Source organism: Calypte anna, chromosome 7, assembly GCF_003957555.1.
Source record: "Calypte anna isolate BGI_N300 chromosome 7, bCalAnn1_v1.p, whole genome shotgun sequence".
In the NCBI taxonomy this organism is placed as follows: Eukaryota; Metazoa; Chordata; class Aves; order Apodiformes; family Trochilidae; genus Calypte; species Calypte anna.
Genome location: NC_044253.1, coordinates 17411859 through 17437689, shown reverse-complemented (window position 1 = coordinate 17437689; position 25831 = coordinate 17411859). Strand labels below are relative to the sequence as shown.

At 37.4% G+C, this 25831-nt stretch overlaps 1 protein-coding gene across 1 annotated transcript in view; it reads right to left on the bottom strand.

The window, feature by feature from the left end:
* SLC4A10 (solute carrier family 4 member 10) overlaps window positions 1–24810 on the bottom strand; it is a 112707-nt gene extending 87897 nt beyond the window's left edge. The window contains exon 1 of the mRNA XM_030454755.1: window positions 24730–24810. Coding sequence (XP_030310615.1) covers window positions 24730–24810 — 81 coding nt within the window. The remainder of the gene's footprint in view (window positions 1–24729) is intronic.
* Window positions 24811–25831: the final 1021 nt, after the last annotated feature.

Genomic DNA, 25831 nt, shown 5'->3' with positions numbered 1-25831 from the left:
AATATAATAAATTGTTATCTCAATGGAAGTCTGAAGCAAAAGGATTTGCATAGTAGCTCTATATGACCAACACATATCTACATGCAGTCAAATTTAACAAGAAATTAAACTACATGAGCACCTGCCCTTAAAAAGCAGATGCCCAAAGCAAAATTATTTATACATGGAGCTGGATGTCATGCATTCTGGATACAAGTTTTTGTTTCAGATTCCTCTCTTTTTTTAAAAATAGCTGTCATGCTGTAGCTATTTTATACAGAAAAATCCAAAGAACTTGTCAGCACCAAGCATCTGGGCTGTTAAAGAGACACCGAGAGTGTTACTGTGTCTTTATTAGAGGTTTCCTATTATAATAGCATGTAACTAAAATCTGACAATGAGAGAAGGCCTTCTATTGAAACTGTTTAGTTTTTTTAAAATTTAGAATTAACTAATAATCCATTAAGACGTACCAGGGCAGCATAATTCACAGAAAACATCTGATCATCTTAGGTAAAATGAATGCGTTACTTTAAGCCATTAGACAAAACTGGATGTGTTTGTTATGCTGGTTTGATGCCATGCCCCTGAGTGAGTGGTTAGGCAGGATGCCAAAGGCAAAGTTACAGCCACATCAGAAGCATTGCTATTCTAGCATAAGACATAGCCATCACTATTTTATTGATCCTGAAAAAGCTTTATATTAGGGGAAACTCTACATTGGGGAAAATATTAAATTGCTGGACAGTTTAAAGCATTTACAGATCATCCAAGTAAACTAAATACAAATTAATTCATTAATATTAATCAAAATATGCTCATACACTTTGACTTCTCCTTTCCCATGTGTTCAATTTTCAGCTTCTGGCAGTCTTTTTCTTTACTGCCTCCTCTTCCTGTAATGTCACAGCAAGTCTCAGCCTTGCCTTGCATCTCAGAAGTGCATTTATTTCATTAATTTTACAGGGTAAAACAGCTTAATTGGGAGTATTGTCGTGTTGCCAATTCACTCATCAGACTCTGAACAAAGTCCAATTAAACAGGCCTTGCACTGTAAACTCTCACTTCCTAGCAGTATGAAAGCCACCTTGCATTCACCAGTACAAAAGTCATGCTGAATTCAGTCAGAAGTCATTTCCGATTCCTGTACTGCCTCCTTGGAAGAGAGGAGAAGGGAGAGTAGGGCTTGTTAATAGTTTTGTGCAATTAGGTCCTATCTCATTCGGAGATAAGTGCTATGGCAATTCAAGTAAAAATAGTAGCAGATCCACTCCACTTTCCCTTGATGGCTAGAAACTTCATTTCAGTTGGTAATGCTCTCCTTTTCATTGACATGTCAGGAAAACTATGAAATTATTCAGTGTTGCAATACGTTAGAGTTTTAAGCTGAAAGAATTGGCAAGACTAACATTAAGACAGTCATGGAAGGTACAATTCATGCTCTGGATGATTTTGAACATACCAAGCAGCCACCAACCTCTACGTTAACATCCTCAAAGCCATGAACCCACCCACTGCAGTTTCACCCATCAGTTTCAATAAGGCATGAAAACTAAAAACTTTTCACAGCTATGGCATATTTATGTCCGAATTTTACCACTTCTTCCTTCCACCCCATTTGAAAGTGATATGGGCCAGAAATTTCACATAGTGCAGAAATCTGCTAGGACTGAGGTATTCAAACCTTACTGACACACTGCAGGAGTCTGCAAACAAATGTGTGGAGGCACTGACCAGGTATGAGTCCTCGGAACTGTCCATTATTGCAATGAGTTGCTTGCTGAGTCCAGTGAGCACTGTGGTCTACTGCTTAAAGCATGGGAGAGGGATCCAGGAAGTCCCCGAGCGCTAATCCTGGCTCTGCCACTGACTTGCTGTGTGGCCTTGGGAAAGTCACTTAATCTCTGTGCCTCAGCTCCCCCATCTGTAAAATAGGGATAATAATACTTACTTATCTCCCTTCCTCACCCAGCTGCTCTGTGCTGTAATTAATATTCCTGCAGTATTTCAGAACTGCTAAGTCATTTGATTTAAGAAAGTGCAGTTTATTCATGTGAAGAGGTGAAGATAGGAAACAACAGATGGATAAAAAAACATCTTAGCATAAAATGTTCTTTTGACATCAAACCAACGTATACTAATAACTTATGATAGCTTTACACTGCAGAGTTCCAACAGTAAACGGACAAAGTTTATTTTAAAACAAATACACTGGGTTCTCTTTCTGTTGGCTTAATTAATGAGCGATGCCACAAAAGTCAGTGGAATTCCATGAAACTATAATCAGAGCACAATAAGCTTGTCATATTTTTATAAACTAGATAACATTTCTTTTTCTTTAATTATATTTGTTATTATTTTATGGCTTACCCAAAATGTAGGCACAAAACTATTTTTGTAAAGCAATAAAATATCAGCAAACAGTGTAGAAAAAAATCATGTCTCTAGGATGAAAAAGTAAGAAAAACGTGATGTTTTTATGTGAAAACCACAGGCTCCTTAGAGACCAGGGCTCAGCAACTCAGCGCAGGATTTCACCTCTTCTATTTTCCAAACGCATGCTGAAATGACCTTCACCACACAGCAGCACCTGCTGCGCATATTTCACAGGAAAAATCTGTTTTGATGAAAAACTCTTATAAATACAGTTGTTACTATTTTTGTCTCTTTACAGGGGAACTGCACATTGAAACGTATTTGCAGTTGAACAATATTAAAAGGAAATAAACCAGCTTCAAAGACATTTGGCTTCTACTTTTTGGTATGTCATCAGGAAGGAATAAGGATACCATGGGTGCTAGAAATACTGATTTTCAGCAACCTGCTTATCAGAATATAAAGTGAAGCTGCAGCTGTTGCCAGGAATTCAGGGTGTATTGGCTAGAGGGACTAAAAAGGCCCAAGGTTTAGAAACCAGAAACAAACATCTAAAGTGCCCTTTCCACCTATATGCTGATAAAGCTCACTAGCCAGGATATTCCAAAGCCTGAAGTCTTGGAAAGCTTCCCAATTTGACCCTTTCTAGCTATGACAGAGCCTGTGATATGACACACTGACTGTGACTGATGCGTTGCAATGAGGTTGATCCTTAAACCTGTCACCTCTCAGAACTGTGCACTACCCTTCCACACCTTAGATCAGTTCAATTAATGGAGAAACTACACAATTACAAAAGCTGAGAAATGTCATTTTATGACAGACGTTTTCATGTATCTTTAGTTATAGCTCTTCTAAACTGTCTGTGCTTTCATCATGTATAGGTGAGGCCCCACCCAGAGTACTGTGTGCAGTTCTGGGCTCCCCAGTTCAAGAGAGACAAGGAACTACTGGAGAGAGTCCTGAACAGGGACACTAGGATGATTAAGGGAGTTGGGCTGTTTAGCTTAGAGAAAAGGATATTGTGAAGGGATCTCACTGATGTTTATAAATATCTAAAGGGCAGGTGTCAGAAGGATGGGGCCAGACTCTTTTCTGTGGTGCCCAGTGACAGATGGGACAGTGGTCTCAAACTAGCACACAGGAGACTTAATGAGAATATCAGAAAACATTATACTCTCAGGGTAACAGAGCAGTGGAACAGATTGCCCAGAGAGGTTGTGGAGTCTTCACCCCTGGAGACACTCAAAACCCACCTGGAAGTGTACCTGCTCTCAGGGATCCTGCCCTGGCAGGGGATTGGACTAGATGACCTCTAGATGTCCCTGCCAACCCCCACCATTCAGTGATTCTGTGAACAGACAAGTCAAAGGAGTAATTTTACATGGGAAACTAGAAGTTTCTTAATCCTTTCCATCTAATTTTCTTCACACTTGGCTACTTTTATTTTCTGTATCTGATATTTGGTCAGTGTTTTCAATAAACTGGATTATTGTTTTTATTTGAAATACAATGCAAAAATCATCTATAAAGAGTATTAATACTCCAGAAAAGTTTCCAGGGTTTTTAAACCTACAGACAAAAGCCTTTCACTTTTCAATTACATTCTGAATACATCTACAGCACAAATCACAACATAAACATCTTCCTTTCTGTAAAATACAGAGCAGAAGAAAAGCCATTTTGATTTTTTTTCTGCATTGGAAATTATGGATGACACACCTGCTGACTCACAGGAAAAATAATGACGGTACTAATCACTTCTCCTTATAAGCCACTTATTGATGATAAGACAATCTACATAATTCTCAAACACCATCTGGAACTAAGAAACTCCTGTCAGTATAAAGCATTATATACTGCATTCATATAAACAATAGAAAACTGCAATATAAAATTTATTTATATTACCTATAATTATTTAAAAGTTGTAACTCTAATATATTTCAATTTATATATTTTATCATCAAGTTAGTGGTATAGACCTTGTGTATTCACCTTTCAGACAGTCTGTAATGAAATTTGAAACATTTGTGCAGATGTCACATGCCAGGATTGCCTTCTCAGTTTGAAAATATTCCAGCATCATCACTTTGTGCTGTACTTATTGCACAGAACCATTACATGACATTTGTATTTTTAAGATCATTTTGATTAAGTTTAGCTTGACATTTCATAAAGATGGCATCATTAAAGATACAGGATAGTGAGTTATTTGAACTCAGGGTCTGCCAAAAAGATATTGGGAGTGTCTAAAGACAATAAAGATGGATGCCTCCCTGTTGTAGGAGGCAAATAACTGGTGACTGTATTGGTCAGCCTCGTCCTTTAAACTGTCCTTGAGCAGACACAGTCACACGAAACTGACATAGTAAATAATGTGTTTAAGAGTCACAATTAAAAGTCTGCAATTCTTTTCTCTTTCTAAACACAAGCACAAAGGAGGGTGGGAAGGGGCAGGGAACTAACTTGCTTATAATATTATTGTATTTATTTGCTTTTATTACATATAATCATATTTAGCAGTCTTTTGACATGGCAAGTACAGTGAATTTTATCTTTGTGATCAAATATAATTCTTTTCCATTCCACTAGCTACACTACATCATCCTTTTCTATCCACCTATCAAGGAAGGCCCATCAAAACATATTTATAATGCAATTAAGTCTGTTTGGTAAGGTCGGAAGAATTTTTTAAAACATCCCTTTAATTGTACTGCTTTAGTGGTGGATTTCTGCAGTAATCACTCCTAGTTAACATAAAGCACATATTTCTTTGGTCAGCTCTACTTCACATAGTTCAGCCTATACAACAAAGCAGAAAGCAATCAGTTTTCATTCCAGATTTGCATCTTCCCCAGGGCTGCATGTCATATGCATAAAAGCATCCTTCTCTGCCTCTTTTTCCCTCATGTCTCTTTTTATAGCAAAAGCCAAGATACTGTTTAGCCTGACTCAATAGAGAAATACCATCTTCTGAAATGCTGTGAAAAATTGCTCCAATCAGCACTGGCTTCAAAGAACTGATTTGCTACTGACCTGAGACTGAGCCCAAGTTTAATGTAATGCAATTCCTGTAGCATATAAATGTAGAAAATAATTTCAGACATTAAATCTAAGCACATCCTATTATTATAAATTTAATGAGATGAAACATAAGCAGAATATGCAAACATGACTAAAACAAAGCGTTTTACAGACAAGTAAATGCTCGCTAATACATGTAATTCCTGTATTATCTACGTTGAAGTATGAACTGCTTGCATACCATTATGTACAATTTAGCCATTATGATCTGATGTATAAATGAATGTATAATCACTAAAGTATCTCCCTATCAATTCACAAGGAATCTTTCAAAATCACAAGAGTCACAAGGAAAACAGCCATTTTAGGTAGAAACAACACATTTCTTACATTTGCAGGGTAATTGAGTTATTTTATTTTTCTTCATGCACCTACCCAACTGAAGACAAGATTTCTGTTTAAAGAAGATAAAATAGAAAATCAAGGCAAAACTGTAACTTAATCTGTTGCAGATGCCCCACTGTCTGCACTCTCCCACCAGAAAAGTATTCTCTTATACTAATAGCAGAAGCAACATATCAGGCAAGTAGGGGAAAACAAAAATAAAAAACCCACCAATGTTCCCACTCAAAAGGCTTGATAAACCTGTTGCAGCATTGGATATAATGACAAAATACTGAACTGCTAAATTCTTTCTGGATTCTGGTACCTGTTTTAAGCACTTGCATTTATTTGCAGAAATGTTTATCATGTTTTGTGTGGCTTGGAGTAAAATCATGGAACATTTATATGAGGTAAGCTACTTACAAACCCTTAACAAGGCACTTAGGTAATTCTGTTACTTTGAAAATTTTCAGTGGTGTTAAGATTCTTATAACTTTTGCCATTCTTCCCTATTATGTCACATATGCTGGATTTGTAAGCTAATCTTTATTCAACTGCTAGTCTCAGCCAGACCTCTAATAAATAGAAGACAGTGTTCCTTACTGCTAGTTAAGGGATGTAGCAGTTGGGTCACCTCCATCCACCTGAGATTTTATTCCTTTTGCTTCATGTTTTTCTTCACTGTAGTGTCAAATACTTCACAGTTACGGAGACAAGAACAGCATAGATTTCAAGCTGAGGTTAGGTTATTATTTTCCTTTATGGTTATTATTTGAATGTCTTATGTCATGCTAGTGATGTCCCACAAGCTGAAATTCTTTTTCCTCACTCCATAACAATGGCTATGCCAACTACTATGGAGAATTCCAAAGCATGAAGATGGATGTGGAGACTTTATCCAAAGCCCAAAAGGGATTTACTTTTAGCTCTTTCTTGGCCCAAGGCCAGTTAAGGATAGATCCAGGATAACAGCATTATTTAAGTGCAGTAGAAGTTAAATGTGCTGAGTTTAGCCCACTGTGCAATAGATTATTACCTGCTGGACAGCAAATGGAAAACAAGTAAATTACATTAATTACTGGTTTCCTAATCAGCAGTAGCATATATTGGCTTTTAAATTGGATATACTTCCCATCTCAAAGGATCTGCTTTCAGCCTCAGAAAAGATTACAAGTTTTCCGATTTCTCTGTCTAGAAATAGGGTCAGGGAAAGAACGAGAGAAGGCAGAGTACTTGCAGCAGCTACTCATGTGGAAGTATCAAGTGCAAAGAAGAAAAGAAATCATAACCAACATAATCAGAACCTGTTTTAACAGCAGCTACAACAGAGGAGAGTGACTTCTCTTCCTTTACAGACACAAAAATTATGTAGATTTGAGTCTCCATCTTTTACATACAAGTGTTTGCCAAGCATAGTGCCGTACATCATCTTTTTTTTTCCACATTGCAAACAATCATGATCAATAATAAATAAACTCCCTCTCTCACAGACACTGATATAATGTTCAGTGATTCTTCTGTTTCCCAGACCTACCTAAATTTTTCAGTTATATTTTACAAATGCTCTCTACAAGCACAATGCAAGGTTTAATCAAGGCAGCAGGGGGCTGTTCCGGGACAGAGATATTCTAAACTCAAATTAATTCCATAATACTTATGGCATCTAAATGAAATTGCCTTAACTTGAGATGACATCACCATCAACTTTTGCAATAGTCAATGCAAAGACAGGCACTTCCACAGAATAAGCAAGATCTTAGGTAGATTGACTGTCACTGATGATGGGCTGAAAATTGTTGAGATTCAGGAGTCTGATTAGAAGTATCTGGAGAGACAGGATAATGAACTAGATGGATTGTTAGTCTGATTGTGATCTTTCCTACTTGGCTAAACTCAACACTAAACTTCCACAAATTTTGCCAACACTTGTAATATTTTTGTTCTACTTGCAGTGAAGGTAGCTGGACTGAACCAAACTAAATTAAGTGTTAAAAAATAGCATGGCCATTTTGCCATCCATTGCCAGCAAAAAATTAACTTAGAATAACATACAACTTTATTTTTCATGAACTAAAGACCAAATTGGGTTCCTTGCGGTCCTTCTATGTTGTCTTATATATGATCTATTATCATTATCAATCAAACAAGATTGTGTTTGGTTTGTTTAGGGTTTTTTAAACTGAAACTTGTAAATAAAACAATTGACAAATCTTTCTTGGCAAAAATATGTAAGTACATATGTACAGTTTAGTCTAAAGATTTTCCAAATCATCTGTATGTTAAGGGAGTAACTTCAAAAGAAAATGCAGAACAGATGACCCAGTACTTGTCATCTCCAAAATCTAGGTTGATCTGTGTGATTTTTTTTTGTTGTGACTTTGTTAACAAGGCAGCTGCAACTGATGTCACTGAAAAACTCAGATTTGCATCACACAGAAACATACTGCTGCATGCAAATGAACATTAGCCCTACTGGAAATTAAGAGACCTTTTGCATTGTCTATATAGTCACAGCATAAGGCAAGAAAAACTCTCCATTTCATAATTAGACAGTAACATTCTGATTATCTTTCCCCTCACTCTTTATCTGTCTCAAGTTATGAGTAAGCCATGGTGACCAAAGAGAGAAATGCCAGAGAAAACAGTTGGGAAAAGTTAAAAATAACTGTGTCCTCCAAGATACTGATTATATGATCTACTATCTGAAAGTTCACATAGTCTAATTAGTTCACACAGCGATTAAGAAAATCAGTAAACAGAGCAGAAGCTAGGGGAGAGGGAGGGAGGGAAAAGCAGACAAGACATAAGTGAGATAATGAAACTGATAATTAATTCTAAGAAATAACAGGACAAATAAACATTTCGTATCTGTTCATCAAGTCTGATGTAACAGAATGCCAGGGGTTGGAAGGGACCTCTGAAGATCATCGAGTTCAACACTCCTGCCAGAGCAGGACCAAAACTATGACAGGTCATCCAGAAATCATCCAGATGGGTCTTGAAAGTCTCCAGAGAAGGAGACTCCACAACCTCTCTGGGGAGCCTGTTCCAGGGCTCTGTAACCCTTATAGTAAAGAAATTCTTCCTCATGTTGAGGTGGAACTTCCTGTGCTATATATTGAATCCATTGCTCCTTGTCCTATCACAGGGCACAAGTGAGAAGAGGTTGTCCCTTCCCTCATGACACCCAGCCCTCATATATTCATACACATTCATTAGATCCCCTCTGAGTCTTCTCCAGACTAAAAAGCCTCAGGTCTCTCAGCCTTTCTTCATAAGGGAGGTGTTCCAGTCCCTTAACCATTCTCATAGCCTTCCATTGTACTCTCTCAAGTAAATCCCTGTCCCTTTTGAACTAGGGAACCCAGAACTGGATGCAATACTGTAGGTAAGGTCTCACTAGGGCAGAGCAGAGGGGGAGGAGAAATTCCCTTGATCTGCTGAACACACTCTTGTTAATGCACCCCAGGATACTATTGGCCTTCTTGGCCACAAGGGCACATTGCTGTCCCACAGATAACTTATTCTCCACCAGGACTCTCTAGCAGATCACCTCCTAACCTTCACTGGTGCATTTTCTTATTCCTTCCCAGGTGCAGGAAGCTCTCTCAACACTCTTGGGTGCATCCCATCAGGGCCCATGGACTGTATATTCATAACTGATCTCTAACCCAGTCTTCATTGACTAGTGGAGAGTCTTCCATCCTCCAGGATTCTTCTCTTATATCCAGCGTCTAGAGTTCCAAAAGGCTGCTCCTAGGAGTAAGGACTGAAGCAAATAAGGTATTTAGCAACTCTGACTTCTCTGCATCCTGTTATCAGGGCTCCCACCTCATTCAGCAGTAGGCCCACATTTTCCCTATTTTTCCTTTTAGGACTGATATATTTAAAGAAGCTCTTCATGTTTCCTTTTATTTATTTTCTAGTTTTAGTTCTAAGAGGACTCTGGCCTTCCTTGTTGACTTCCTACATACTCTGACAACATCCCTATAGCTGTCCCAAGTGACAAATGCCTTCTTCCATGAGCTGTAAATTTCTTTCTTTCATGAGACTTTCTTCAGAAGCTCTTTGCTGATCCTTGCAGGTCTCTTACCACTTCTACCTGATTTTTTACTCAAAGGAATGCACCTATCTTGGGCTTGAAGGAAGTGGTATTTTTAAAAACTACCAACTTTCTTGGGCTCCCATTACTTTCAGAGTCTTAGCCCTTGGGTTCCAGCAAGTAGATCTTTAAAGAGTATAAAATTAGCCCTGTAGAAATCCAGGCCTATAATTTTACTTATTGCCCTTCTTCTTTCTTGTAAAATACTAAACTCCACCATGTTGTGATCAATGTCACCAAGGCTGTTCCCAACCTTAATGTCCCCAACCAGACTTTCTTTATTCATTAATTCAAGGTCCAGTAGAGCAACTCTCCTCATTGGTTGCTCCCCTACCTGCATCAGAAAGTTATCATTGATGCAATGCAAAAGCCTTTTGGACTGAATACGCCTGGCTGTGTGGACTTTTCAACAAATATTAGGGTGACTGAAGCCATCCATAAGTACTAAGGAGTGTGATCTAGAGGCTACTTCCAGTTGACTGTAGAAGGCCTCATCAACATCTTCTTCTTGGATTGGTGGTCTATAGTAGACACCCACAACCATTTCACTCCAATTGGTACGTCCCTTAATTCTTACCCATAAGCTTTCAACCCAATCTGCCTCCTCCCCGGACAGAACACAATGCATTCCAGTAGCTTTCACACATAAAGAGCAACACTACCACATAGCCTTGTTAGTGTGTCTTTCCCAAATAGTATACAGCCATCCATGACAACATTCCAATCATGATAGCAGTCCCACCACGTTTCAGTGATTGTAATTATATCATAGCCATGCAACCTAATGCAGATCTCCTACTCCTCCTGCCTATTCCCCATGGTCCATGCCTTGGTATATAAGCATTTCAGAGAGGGAGTCAAGCAATTGGTTCTCACTTTTGCTCTCTGACAGCCACTTCCATAGTCACTAACCTATTAGTGAGCCCTGTGTTTCTGTTGTCACATTTAACACCATTTCCCAGGTGGAGGGATGACAGACTGAAGGCTGTCCTTAGGCTCATCTCTAGTGATCCTGGTTTTATAACTTTTCTCCTTTGACCCTAGTTTAAAGCCCTTCCAATGAGCCCTGCCAATTTTCCTCCTTTGAGACAGATGTACTCCATCTGTTGCCAGCAGACCCGGTGCCATATAAACTTTCCCATGATCAAAGAACACAACATTTCAACAGTGGCACCTGCCTCTGAGCCATGCATTTATCAGGTATGGTTTCCATCCTCTTTCAGTATTTTTCCCTACCAGTTGGGGGACTGATGAAACCACCTGCACACACAAACCTTCACCCAGACACCCCAGTGCCTTGAAGTCCTTTTTAATTACTTTTGGACTTCTCTCTTTAACCTCGTCATTGCCAAACTGGATAACTAATAAAATCAGAGGGCTGTACCAGTCCAGAGAGCTTCCTTTTAACACCTCTAACTTGAGCTCCAGGCAGGCAGCAGACTTCTTGTGATCCCTGGGCAACTCACAGCTAGGCAACTCCATCTTCATTTTCCTGATCTTCCATTTCCAAAGTGTCATAACTATTTTTCAAGGGCAACTGTGGGGGGGTGAGAGAGGCACAGAATTTACTTTTTTACTTATGTATTGCTAGATAACTAATGATTCATTACATTTCACCTTTCAAACTCTGTCTCCTTGATCTAAATGTCCTCAGTGTTCAGTATTTTGAGAAAAGGGCATAAATTACTAAGTGAAAGCAATTACAAAGCAATGCTGAAAAATATTGTCCAGCAGATGTTCTACATACCCTTGCTATCTCCTTTTATTACAGAAAGGGGATTTTTGTGGTGCATACAATAAAGAGAATTCTTATAATTTAAACATTATGCCACAAGTTCCTTGGATCAGTCTTTAATATATTACAGCTGAAAGATATGTTATAGCTTGTAAGTATAAAAAGAATAAAGAATCTTGGGTTAAGAATACTTGGCAATCTAAGTATAATAAGATACGCACAACTAATACAGTTGCCCAGTCATTACCAGGTTATTCTTCATTTAATAGGTTACAGAAGGAGTTTTGAGGAGAAGCTTCAACAAATACTGGGCAAGTAAGAGAAAGTGCACTAAGGACTGAAAGATGAACAGCAATTGGGAAATCAAAAGTGATTTACTGTCAGTATAGCAAACACAAATTCAGCTTTGTGGCAAAATCTCACTCTTGGAAGGGATATAAGAAGGCAAGCTGTAAAGCTTTTAAAAGAAAGAGTGTAAGTTTGTATTTGAGAATATAAGACTTTAAAAAGCAAGTGATGTAGGTAGAGTGATAAGCCAAGATGGTATTAGAACCATTAATCAAGTGAAGCAAAGCTCTAAGTACTTAAGTCAGACAGGCAGATGAGATCAGAACAGTCATGGTGTCGAGACAAGCAGGCCTGTGCTCTGATTTACAGCTACATGGACAAACAGGAACTGTCAGAACTCAGAGCTCCATTTAGCAAGAGCACATCAGGAAAGAAGAGAAGAGACAGAAAATGCTATTATATTCAGGTGACCCCTGAAGATCAAGAAAAATTTCTGAGATAGGTAAGGTGTAGAAGAGGATACGAGGGTTGAGGATGGATTCCTGGGAGATCTAAACACACACCCATATACAAAAAGAGGAGAACAGGAACACCCACCCAATAAGAAACTGAGTCTGAAAAGAAAAAGAATCAACAAGGACATGACAAATGTCTAAGAACAAAAAGTGAAGAGTGTAACATAGCATTGCAGAGAGATGACAGATGGAGTGGAGGAGAATAAAGGACTAGCCTGGAATTCCTCCAGGAAAAAGTCAAGTGGAACATTAGCGATATAAATTTCAGTGCAAAAGAGAGAAACTAGAAGTGAGCAGCTCTAGAAAGGATTTAGAAAACAAGAAATGAAGACAATTGTACAAAGAATACTGAGGGTGTGTGGAGACTAAGAAGGTCTAGGGATAGTACATTAGTCTGGTGAATAGAAATGGAAAAATGGAGAGTTGTATTTGGTTTTTTAGGTTTTTTTTTTGGTTTTTTGTTTTTTCACTATGAAGAGACTGAAACATATTTTCTGTGTATGATAAGGAATTCCAGGAGAGAAAAAAAAGCAACAACAACAAAAAAAAAAGAACAGCAGAAGGTCAGAAGTTGAATAGAGACAGGAAAAGGTTCACTGAAATAGGTTCAAAGACTCTGCAACAAAATGTTAATTTTTTTTCTTCAAATGAGGGGAAGCATGAACATTAGACCTTAACTGTATTTATATTTTAAGAAATTCACATCGACAGGGGAGTAGGTAGGCTGAATGGAGGACTCTGTGATTAACAAAAAAATACAGCACATGCAAAACTGCATGAAAAGACACTCATAACAGATTACAAAAATCCTAGAGATTAAGAAATACACAGAATCATCAGAATCAAAATCTTTTCATCAGAGATAGGTAGCAGTATCTCTGAAGTATGGCAGATGGTATTAGGAACTGAGAAAGTGGATACTGGGAATCAGCCAGGACCATGAATTTTTAGAAGAGTTTGAAAGTGTATTAGAAGAACAAAAAAATCAACCCTAAAGGGAACCGATGATCTGACAGGGGAAAGTACACAGTAACAGAGGAAACAGGAGCAGAAAAGAAGTAATCCAAATAGACAAAAAAAGAGATTTTACCCAGTCTCATTCTTGGAGACAAAGAAAATAAAAATGCTGGAAAAGTTCAAGTAGTTATCATAGAAAAGGAATCCAGAGAACACAGAGAAGACCAATTTAAGTGTGTAGCTTATTTGGCACACAGGGTAGAATTCAAATGAGAAAAAAACACCAGGGCAGCTACAAAGCTGAATGAGTATCCATATGGAAACTGAAGGGTGAGAAATTATGAACTGAAGAAAGTTGCAAGTCGAACCCGGAGAAAGGGAAATAGTGTTGTGTGCATGCAGACCATACAAACATTGGAAAGGCAGGCAGAAGGAAATTTTTATTTATTTTCTTTTAAAAGAAGGCAGAGTTTAAGAACAAGTGCAGAAAGTACCGAATTCTTTGACCCAAATTTGAAGTGGCTATTTTTGAAGGTGACAATCTCCACAGAAATAACGAAAGGTGAGGCAGTGTTGATAAACAAGGGATCAAAGTTTGGTGGGCTGGAGGGAACAGCAAGAAGTAAAAATATAACCTCCAGGTTCTTGAGACCAGTAACATTCCAGGAAAGAAAGACTATCAGATAGTGGAGATGAGGGATTTTCCACCTGAAGGAATAAAGGACGTTACAGACACAGCACAGACAGGTGGTTGAACCAGAGGCAGATTTAATTTGAGGGAAGATGGAAAGGACAGAGAATATCAAAAGAACTGTAGTCCAAACATGATGTATGAAAAGCATCAGAAAGCAGATATAAATAAGCACCAATAAAGCAATCAAAAATAACAGGAGAAATGAAACAGTACCATCCAGATTGTTGCTTTGATATTTCCCTGAAATTTCTATTATCTGAAGCTGTTCCAAATACTCTCTCTGATATACATTTTAGTGATATTAATTGATAAGGATTATTTACTATGACATAGTTACACCAGGAGAACATTTAATCCACTGAAGCCTATATTGCAAGGCAAGTCCACATAAGCAATATTGGTCAAGACATTTTATACTTCTGCACTTCTGTAACAATATTACAAGTTCATGCCAACACATACTAACAAATCTTTTGTGATGTAGAACTGGCCTAATCTGAGCCCTAGTCTCCCAGGAATGTTAATCGTATTTATGGATCATTTTCCAGAATAGCATATTGATCACCTAATTCTTCTCAAGATATAGTACACAAGAGAGTAAGTAACATCACTGGCTAAGTGTTCTGGATCTTTGGACATATAGATGTTTGTGTTCTTCGGAAAGGAATGTTTGGGGTTGTTGTAAGAAGCTTCTTTTGTTATTTTAATACTACTTATTCTTTTCCAAGCCAAACATAACAGATGATATGTTTGATAGTTAACATTACCACCGACTGTTTTCAAGTGGAACATTTCTGAAGGCAGAGGATTGTAACCAGAACAAGGCCAGCCAATGTATTTAAACCTGTCGATCCCAGGAAGTTACACAGGGCTTCTGGTCCTCAAGTAAGTATGGAATTACATCTGCTGTATATGGGAACCACGTATTTCTGCTAACACATTAAAATTCTAGCAGTTGTTCTGCCTTGCTTCCCTCTGACACATTATTACTCACAAATACACACTTAAAAAACAAAGGGGTATCAACATTTAGAAATCGAGTTGTGTGATAATTTTATTTCCCTTGAAACATTTATACTCTAGTACAGTTTCATCTCCTGATGTAAACATGGCAAAATTCAAAACTCAAGGAAGCAGGTTTGTATTCCATTGGGATTACTAATCTGTTTCCCAGTGGTGTAATCCTCAGTAGACTGGATGTTGGCAAAGATGTTGCTCCCAAAAAGGTGTGCAACTTGCACTTTGTACAACTGTGCAGTCATTAAGAACCCAGCAGGATGGGAGGAACTAGATAAGATTCCAGATAATTTTTATTTTAAACTATAGCATTTCCATGGACTGCAACAGAATACTTTAAAAATGCACATCATAAGACTTTTCCTTTGCTTAGAAACATAATGACTATATTATAAACTGGGACAAAGCAGAGAAAAAAATTGACAAGAGACTAGAAGCAATAAAAGGAATTCAGAACACGACTGAAAAACCTTCCTTGAATCTTCATCTATCCTTCAAACAAAAAAAACCCAAAGCTTTTATAAGACTACTGAAGACTGAAACTGCACCTCTGCACCTCCTGTCCTTGTACAGCTTACATTTAAACTGAAGAATTCTTGATGGGGAGAGGAAAAAGGGGGGGAAAGAGGGGGAAAAAGCCAAACAAAAAACCAAATATTTCCACTTCTCCCTTCAGCAGTGGATCTGACTTGCACAGGGCTGTTAGGAAGCCTGCTTGTTCACTTCACAATCACTGGAACAGACAGTTGAGTTTAACTAGCACTTTGTCTACACCCATTTATTATTCATCTCCTTAAAAAATAACTAGGGATGAGAGGGGGTGGAAAGTAGCAAGTGACATATTTAATTAGTATGTGAAAAATAAGAAATTTCTCCTTTTCAATAGTATAAAGATCAAGTCAATAAATCCTGTTCCATTAATAGATACTATTATTATTCCTTTGAAAATGTGGTTCATGATTATTCTCATTCTTCCACATTTTTCACCACCCTGAATCACAATAGTAATGCACATGCCAAACAATGATGAAAGATTACCAAAGGGGTGATGACTTTTTTAACCTGTCCAAGAAAAAACCGAAACTCCATGCAACATTATCTTGTATTGCTCTGTCTTGCATTTTTAACACTTTCTGAATGCTCTTGCTTGCTCAGTTTTCTCTTTATTGCTACACAGTCAGAAGTAAAGTAGTATTAAATATGGGTATCCTTTCAACAGTTAGTCTCACAATATTTTAGTCAACAAAACCCAATTTATAATCCCAGCTGCTATAGGTGAGACACCACAAGTGATGTATAATAGCCCTACTTGAAATCACTTCTGGTATCTTTGAACTGGAAGACCACACATATGTAAAATTATAAAAAGATTTACAGTGTTTGTAAACAATTAACAAGTAAACTTGTTGTTATTGGTAGATTTAAAATAAAATAATATAAAGAATAAAATTAAAGGGCACAGGAGTAAGTATGTTACTTTCTCCTGTGAATCATGCCTCACAAACCTACTGTAATTCCTTGAAGGAATAAAGAAGCCTTTGAAGAAAAGAAATTGACTAATGAAGTCTACTTTGAATGCCAACAGGTTTTGAGCATGAGTCTTGACCAAAGGCAACTTAAGGAACCTCAGCAGCAATGGGGTAAGACAAAAGGTCTTTGCTGGGCTATGAAGTTATGAAATACAGAAGATGGAAGCCATAGGGAAATTGTAATTTCTTTTGGCACAGAGAAGCTAACACTGCAAAAGTCATCACCAGAATTCTGGTGAGATCTGCATTGGTACACACATACAGATTATTTTGGACATGCAGTAAGCTGGAAAATTTTGCTAATGACAGCTAATTTTCTAATGAGATTCATAAAGCCTGAATATGAAGAAATGCAGAAGGCCCATTAGCACACCAAGTATGTTAAGGAAGATAAAATGTTGGGTAGAATTTAGTGGTAAATTTACAAATGAATGCACATGTGGGAAAAATAATCCTAGTTTCACATGTATAGTGAAACTTTCCAAGCACCACCAGTTATTAGTGGGGTCTTGAGAGTTTTTATAAAAATCCTAGAATGACAAAATGGTTTTGATTAGAAGGGATCTCAAAGATCATCTAGTTCCCCTGCATGGGCAGGGACGCATCCCCGTAAAGCAGGTTGCTCAAAGCAATCATCCAACCCTGTCTTTGACACTTCCAGGGATGAGGCATCCACAAGCTCCCTGGACAACCTGTGCCAGGGTCTCAGGACCCTCACACTAAATCATTTATTCTTCAAGTCCAACCTAAATCTCCACTCTTCTGGTTTAAAACTATTACCCCTTTTCCTATTGCTACACGCCCTTGTAAAAAGTCCCTCTCCAGTTTTCTTGTAAACCCATGAAAATGCTGTGTCTAAGTTCAGAAGGTGTGGGGAAAAAAGGAAACAGAACACTGCAAATTAGAAAATACACAGAGGCCAAAACAAGGACATCCTTATGCCCACTGTTTAAATCTTAAGTTTACCTGCAGCTTGAATATCAAATGCATTTGTTTCCTATTAGCTAAAATGATAAAGCTGAATGTAAAAGATTCAGATAGCAAACAAGGATATCCACTGCATGATGCAGATATATTAGAAGTCTATAAAAACATGATGGGTTTGTTTTGATGAGGCTGCATAGGGAAACTACTGTTCACTGTCTTTCCCACACAGTACTGAACACAGTGGTATTAGATGGGGCCAGCTGGAGCCACATTCAAAACAAACAAAAAGACACAGCATATTGGCAAGCTATGGAACTCCAGTGAACACTAAAAATTTGTTGACTTTTGTCAAGAACTGTGTGAAACGTGATCAGGGAAGAGATATGTAGCAAAGGTACCAAAGTGACAATTTCTGGAACAGAGAGTCCTACAGGCACGAACTATGAGGTTCTCAGAAAGTACTGATCTTTTGTTGTGCACCTGCCACACTATCATACATTTCCCCAGGCTTTTTCACAAGTTTCAGAGAGACAAGATACTGAGCTAGTATCTTTAGTCTGGTCCAGCACAACCATTTTTATATTCATGTATTTCAGGTAAAGTCATGGCAACTGAGGTATCCGAAGGAGATGTGCAGTTCCATACTGTGATAGATCAAGAGGCCATCTGACAACAGAACAGGAAATAACTATACATAAATTCAAACCAAGCAGCATTGCACTAGGAAGCTCATCTGCCTTAGTTAACACAATCTTCCAAAAGTAAGGGTTACTGAACATGAGGTGTTTCTTGTCTTAGAAACAATGTGACTCCCTGCTGTTTTCTGAGAACAGCAGTGTTATTCCGTATCTGTCTACTACATTAGCAAACATCACTATGCTTATCCCAAACAGGTAAACTGTAAACCACAAGAGGAAGATATATGGTGATGAAGATGCTGGAAAGACAGGAGCTTCCACTATGGGAACAGTATCAGCTCCAGGGTTTAACTAATTTACTTTATAAGATCCCTGCTGCCCACCTCTGTGTGGAAGCGGGTGCCAAAGGTATCCAAAGCCAAGGAGCTTTAATCTTTTTTGTATAACTGAATAAACAGCTTAAGAGATTCTTCAGTTCACCTAAAGAAATTTTATGCTCTGCATCATGGAAGACAAAGGTGCTATTCTATATGTTCCTACATTAAGTTTGGGATCTACAGGTGTGTACAGTGTAGCTAAGCAAAACCAGGAAGATTAGAAGGAAATTAAACCAGAAATTGATAATGACATTTCTATGGACATAAATACAGGCCCACGAGGGAGATAAAGTCTAAGTGATTAGCAGGGAAATTTGTTTATAGCTGATGACACAGACATTGCTAGAAACGTAAAATTAATCCCTGTCTTGGCAATTGCAAAGGATATTAAAAGGGATAAGATTTAACACTTCTTATCTGTTGAAGCAAGCAAGAAAAGGACAGAGAGCATGTCTCAGGTCTCTAAGGTTGCTGCTACTATAGATGTTCAGGACACAAGGGAGTGCTAGTAACTATTTCTGACAGCACAGACTACATCTCTCACTGACATTCATATCGAATGTGTATCTTTGCATTAGAAGTTAGATGGCTGAGAAATTTCAGCACGTCTGTGCCCTGCAAAACAGAAAACCAGCCCGGAAAGAGGAGGAGGAGAGCAGAAGGCAGACTGGGCAATAAACAAGCCCAGTGAGTCACTGCAAGACACTCATTACCAACAATGAGGAATTCACTCATGACTGTGTGCAGAAGGACTGGTAACAGTACACTGAGATCTAGCAGAGGCCAGGTCTGGTAAGGGAATGAGGCAACAAAGTTTCTGAAGAAAGAGGTCAACCCTTCCAGAGACAAAGAATACAAAGTATAGCTGACCGCCATGGCTACCTCTCAAAAATCCCATAAAACATCATTAATCCTCTCATCTAATAAGCTTGAAAATGGGTGTCCACCATGCAAATTGCTACCTCTAAACAGACTCCACACCTGAATGGAACTGCTCCACTGTAGCTCCCCTTAGTAAGGAAAGGACCTACTGTTCCACTTGCAGGATTCAGGCATAAAATTGACACTGCTTTTCTTGGAAATTTTTAATTGCAGAATTGGGACACAACACTGATATTGCTGTTGCTAGAATAGTATTAATTGCACTAAATGTGAATGCAAACCATGTGGGTATGATTTCTTGAATGTATTTTAATGTGTGCCTGAATGAGAATTTAAACAAGAGAACTCATTATGTTATTAGGAAAGAAATGGATGAATCCTCAATCTTGAAGGCTCCAATTTTTGTTTGTACATTATTTTACATGTACAAACATGTTTGTTTTGTACATTTTTATTTTATTTAACCTGCCTGGAGAAGGAGGGTGAAACTATTATAAAAATATTATAGCAAATTTTTACAATAACTCAACACTCCTTCATGTTCCATTCATATCTACATTCAATGCACCAAGCTGAATATTTTATATCAGTTGATGGTTGCTGCATCAGTTGTGAACATTTGAGAATTCTATGCAAGCTTTTAGTTTCCACTAGAAATTAACAAATCAATTTTGACTAAATACCACAAAAATATACACTAAATATACCACTAAATATACATGCCTAAAGATCATGTTACCAAAAGTTTGCCTGTTTACCTATTTTTTTTTTTTAGTGATATCACACTAGACTATCTTTTTATTCAGTCACTTCACATTTTGCTTAGTTCAAAAATATTAAAGCTTGATTTCTCTCTGTAGGTATTATTCTCCGCTTATACCAATTGGCATTGGGGACAAAGATTCCACATAAGACATTCCAAAGCAACATGAGTTTTCAACACTAAAACCACTGCTATGATTTAAGCAAAGATATTCAGTCCCCATTTTTCAAGGATTTCTGTTCAAAGTTTCCCATATATGTTTGACCTGTTAACAGAGAATCCAAATTTCCTTCCCAGATAAGGTGATTCTGCCCCTCTGGCTCAGCCCCCCTGAGATGTAACTGGAGTGCTCAGTCTAGTTCTGGCCTCCCTTCTTACATGAGAGACATGGACATACTGTAGTAAGCCCAGTAAAGGGACACAGAGTTCTCAGAAGAGGCTGAGAGTGCTGGAACTGTTCCAACCTGGAGAAGGGAAGGCTCAGAGGAGTCTTATCAGAGTATAAAAATATCTGATGGAGGGAAGCGATGAAAGACTTAGCCCGACTCTTCTCAGTGGTGCTCAATGACAGGGCAAGAGGAAATGCCTATGCATCAAAATATAAGAACTATCACTTAAACGTAAGAAAAATCTTGATCCCTTTATAAAATGAGAATAGCAGTAGTTCTCCATCTAATTGTCAGTAACATCTTGTAATCTGTTACAGGATTGTGATGCTCTCCCTTTCAGGGTCACCCTGAAATCACCATGTGTCTGGGTTTGGACCAAGACAGAACTAATGGAAAGCATTGTGTAGCTTACTCTGTCGTTTACATTGATGGTACCAAGTAAGCTGTCTACTGGAAATTACTAAAATTTTGGATCAACTTCTACTTATACTTATCTTCTACTGAAATCATCACGAAACCAAAGGCCCTGATCACTGAATTCATGGTATTTTTTCTGTATTAACTTTTCTTGAAAAGTTAAGGCAAAAGAATTATGATCTTGGAAGGAAACAAGAAATAATATGAAGCAGTCATATTATTTATGTGGCTCATTATGAGAGCAAGGATGAACAATAGCTGGGATTGTTTCTTCTCTCCAAAACTCTATTCTAACTAATGCATAATCGTTCTCTTTTACTGCATTAATATGGCCACCTTCTCAGACCTCTACTGCTCCATCAAGTGGTACCACCAGTTCAGGAATTAACCAGGACTAACTATGACTATTTTTTTTTCAACAGATTACTGAGGGATTATTCTTGTCATTATTTATCTTTTCATATTTTATCCCAGAAAAATTCCTTCATATAGTTTTTATTCAGAATGATCATACAGATCATTCCATATTCTTGGAACACTAAGTGGAATAGACCATTCTTGGAACACTTGTCCTTTAGCTATATATTTTGTGATCCTGCATTTAGCTATAACATATGCACATTATGCTAGTCTACATATGAGACCTTTCCTTACATGGTTATACTAAGCCCACCCTCACTCAGGTCATTAGGCCCAATGACTTGGTACAGAAATTAAAACACTGAATAAGGAGACTGACCAGAGAAGAGAATGCTCTCTTGGGAGGAACACTAATGTGGGGCAAAAGGACTTGAACTCCTTCAACTCACTCTGAAATAACTTTTTACTTCTTGTATTGTTTTGCCATTTGTGAATGGACACGATTTCCTATTTGTCCTAGTGTTGCCATTTCCTTAACAACTGGCACTATAATGTACAAAGAAGTCGGTAATGTGGAATCAGAATGACAATCAGTAATAAGTAAAATCACCACATAATTAAGTGCATGAGTATGAGCATTCATGTTTAGAATTGGTAAATGGCAAATACGGGGCTTCTTGCCCAACTTCCTAGTTAACACTGATCCTAAAGCATCCATACATACACAGCTTTGTTTCTTTAGCTCTTTCTCATCAAGTTCTGTGAAAAGGGATGCTTAAAGATTTACTTGGTGATGTGTATTCATTATGGGGAAAGAATTCTTTAGTTACAGAGATCCTCCTTTACACAGTATTCTTCAAACACTGACAGCAGCTACCCACTTGGTTTTGAGATGGTATAGTTTCAAAGAAGCTTTCTTGTTGATACCAACACACTGCCAGGATTCAGTTACTACAAATTTGTCCAGTAAGTCCAAATATCAGCAAGTATATTTTAAACCTTTTTTTTTTTTCTTTTTTTTTTTTTTTTTTTTTGGTGGGAGTAGGGTACGAGGGTTAAAACAAACTAGTTTGTAGTTTTAAGATTTCAGGTCAATTCTCTGCTCTTCCGAGTATATCTCTACCTTGCTACAATTCCTTCTCTTACTGAAGATCTTCACCTTAATAATACATTCCTTTGGGTATTATTCTCTAGTCCCTCCAAATAAAGAAGGAGCTATATTGGGACTATGGCCTTTGAGTGAAAAATCATTCAAACCACCTTGCAATAGTCAATAGTATCACCATTTCAAAATTAAATAACCTAAACAAACTTCCCCAAGTAAGCATTCTTCACCAACTGATTTTCCTCTGTAGTCAGTTTCTGTCCTAAGAAGGCTGCAATGAGTATCTATTGCACTATTTGGAGATTATCTACAATGTCACATTTCAAAAACATCCACAGAAAAGTTTGCAAAATTAATATAAATTATGAAACAGAATCCAGTATAAGCCCATGGCATACTGCTATAGCTTCCAGTTTTACAAAATTCCATGAAGAGCTAATTATTTTAAATGAGAAAAGGAGACTTCATGAACAACTTCAAAATACAGGTAAGTCAAGATTTTAAGTTGTACCTGAATATGGAAAACTAAGATGCTGAGGGGAGGTTTGGTCATATTAAAAAGCCTATAAATAGCCTGCAAAGCACGAAAATACCATGAAACCAATACTTTCAGGAATTTCATTCCAATGCCAAGGAACAGAATGTACTCATTGTGACATATATTAAAATACTGAAAATAAATTCTAACAGATTAAAAAGATCTTGCAGCAAGTGAAAGGTATAGTTAAATTGTTCCAAATCTAATCAAGCTTAAGAGCAGAGCAGTCTTTCCTCATTATTAATAAGAACATAAGCTGGATAAGTAGACTAGGAAACTATAAAGTATGGGCAGTAAAAGAAATACATTTTTTACAAATATGTTCTTAACTAAAAATTAAGACAGACATTTTTAATGAAGTGATTTGGTGCACATTCTTAGGTTTGCTCTGTGGTCTCCCACACATTTCCAACAAAACATTAAATGGGGGTGAAACTAGAATAAGATTCTAAATGCAAAATCAAATCCCTGTTTTACATGTCCAGATTTCTAGACAGAAACATGTAAATATTTTTAAATCTTGATCACTTAATCCTGCACTTTTGGGTCAGGAAATACTGCTCACCTCTGCCAATCTGCAGTCCAGTTACATGTGAAAACTGTTGTTTCACTAGGGTAAAGCAAGCAACAGAAAAATTGCACACTACTTCCAGGCTTCAGCTGAGCTTTTAAAACACATGGCCAAACACGTTGCCATGGAAATGTTCTGCAAATACATCTAGAATTTCTTAAGATGGAGCCGAATAGAATTTTTAAAAATAAACTTCTCCTACAATTTCTAATATAATCACTCTATGCTGTATTCAAGGAAAACAATGGCTATTATCTAGCAAACACCTAGGATTATAACAATACTTCCAATTAGTTTTGTATGCTCCATACATGAAATTAGGCCACTATCTTCCTATATAAAATACCCATTTACTTGTTCTCTTCTGTACTCCAACTTCCCTACCCACCACCACAATACATTGGCAGACACAAAAGTATCAGTATTGCAATAAAGTTGGCAACAGTTAAAAAGAAAAAGGATGAGACATGCTCCAGTAAAATTAATTTGGTTTTAAGCAACATTCTAAATATTTCAGTTAATAATCTTTCCTTCTACAATCCATAAATATTAGTATATGTCACTGAGTGTAATAATTAAAAAGAGGATACTTATCTTGCCAAAGTTTCACCGTTATGTTCAGTGAGCTATTTTTAAATCTGATTTGAAATGAAAGGGGAAAAATCTACTACTGCAAAATGAAGCAAGATCTGTGCCTGCAGAACAGCTCAGTCCTGTTATACAATGTGATACATTGTTTAAAATAACCTGCCACTGTAGGTAAACAGTTGCCCTATACTGCACTTCATCAGACAAACACACACATTCACAGAATAGCTTTGTGTGCCATGTTAAGATAATGCAAAATAAAAATGCAATACAGCCTTATCATTTTACCTCACAGCAAAGCTATATGCTTTTACCATTAAATATTTAAATCATATTCATAATAAAAAGTCTGAAATTAAATGTGGAACAGCTTCACATTATTCAAATAGCAAATAACAACGTATTTGATTCCCTAGATATAGACTGCTTTGCTTATGTAAACAGTCTACCCCATAAATCCTGTAGCAAATTCAACATGAAACAGTTACACAGACAAAGAGATTGCAAATGACCTAAAACTGCAGAACAAACCCTTGTTTTAAACATATTAATATAAGCTGTGAGGTCATACCTGATGACTTAGAGACTGTAATGTCTCACCGGTTCCAAGCTGCATGACCTTTCTGCTTCCAGAGACCCCCAAAAATTGCATTTCCTGTCTCACAAAAGTACATCACAGACTCATCTATCTTTCAAAATCTTCTGGGCTAGTGAAGAAAGCATTAACAGCCATTCTGTCCATCCATAAGTGCTGCAGTCATTACCCTCAAGATATCAGATCTTAAATATAGTTTCCTCCGTGCGATTACAGACATCCAGTAGTCAAGGAGGCTGACACAGCTATATCACTGATGCTGCTAATGCCATCTGAAAACAGTAAGCTTACTGCTTAAAGCAATCCTGCATCATCCAAACAGAACAAGCCACATCCTTCAACTCCTCACTTGCGTTTTTTATAAAACCTAGTGCTGCCATTATAGATTCTGTTTTCATCTGTGGTCAGCTAAAGGAGAATTTAGATATTATGCAACCAGCTTTGCCTTAACAAAAGAAAAACAGCAGACGAAGTGACATATCGAGGTTATCAAATTTTGCTTGCATGACCACTCCTCAACAAGCACTATTACCATTCAGGAGAAGCATCAAAATCTGATCCAAAGGAAAACTACAGAAATAAATTATAAACAATTCATAGGAAGCAAGGCATTTAAATACCCCTGTGGTATTAGAACGGCTATTTTATGCAGCCTTACTAATCCTAGTCTCTATTAAATTAAAAACATTGCTTGCTTAAGTATCTTTAGTGTTTATTTTCAAGAAATTGCACGATCACTGCATTGTTTCCATTACTCCCTGATAGCAGCCAGAAAACAGCATGCCTTGAAAACGTGCCAGTATTATGACAGCAAAAATGTGCTTTTATATCAAACAAAACAATCATGCATGGTTTTTTTCTGATCTGAGAGACCCTTCAAGCTAACGAATGTACAGTATCCTCCCTAGTAATTTTTAAATTATTAAGGCTACAAAGTAATAACCAGACTTTTTAGTAACATACATTACATACATACATACATACAGGTGGAACTAAAAATAATTATTAAAAACATTACTTATACTTATTGCTGCTATCATTACATTAACAAACTTATAAAAATAAAAATATTACTTCA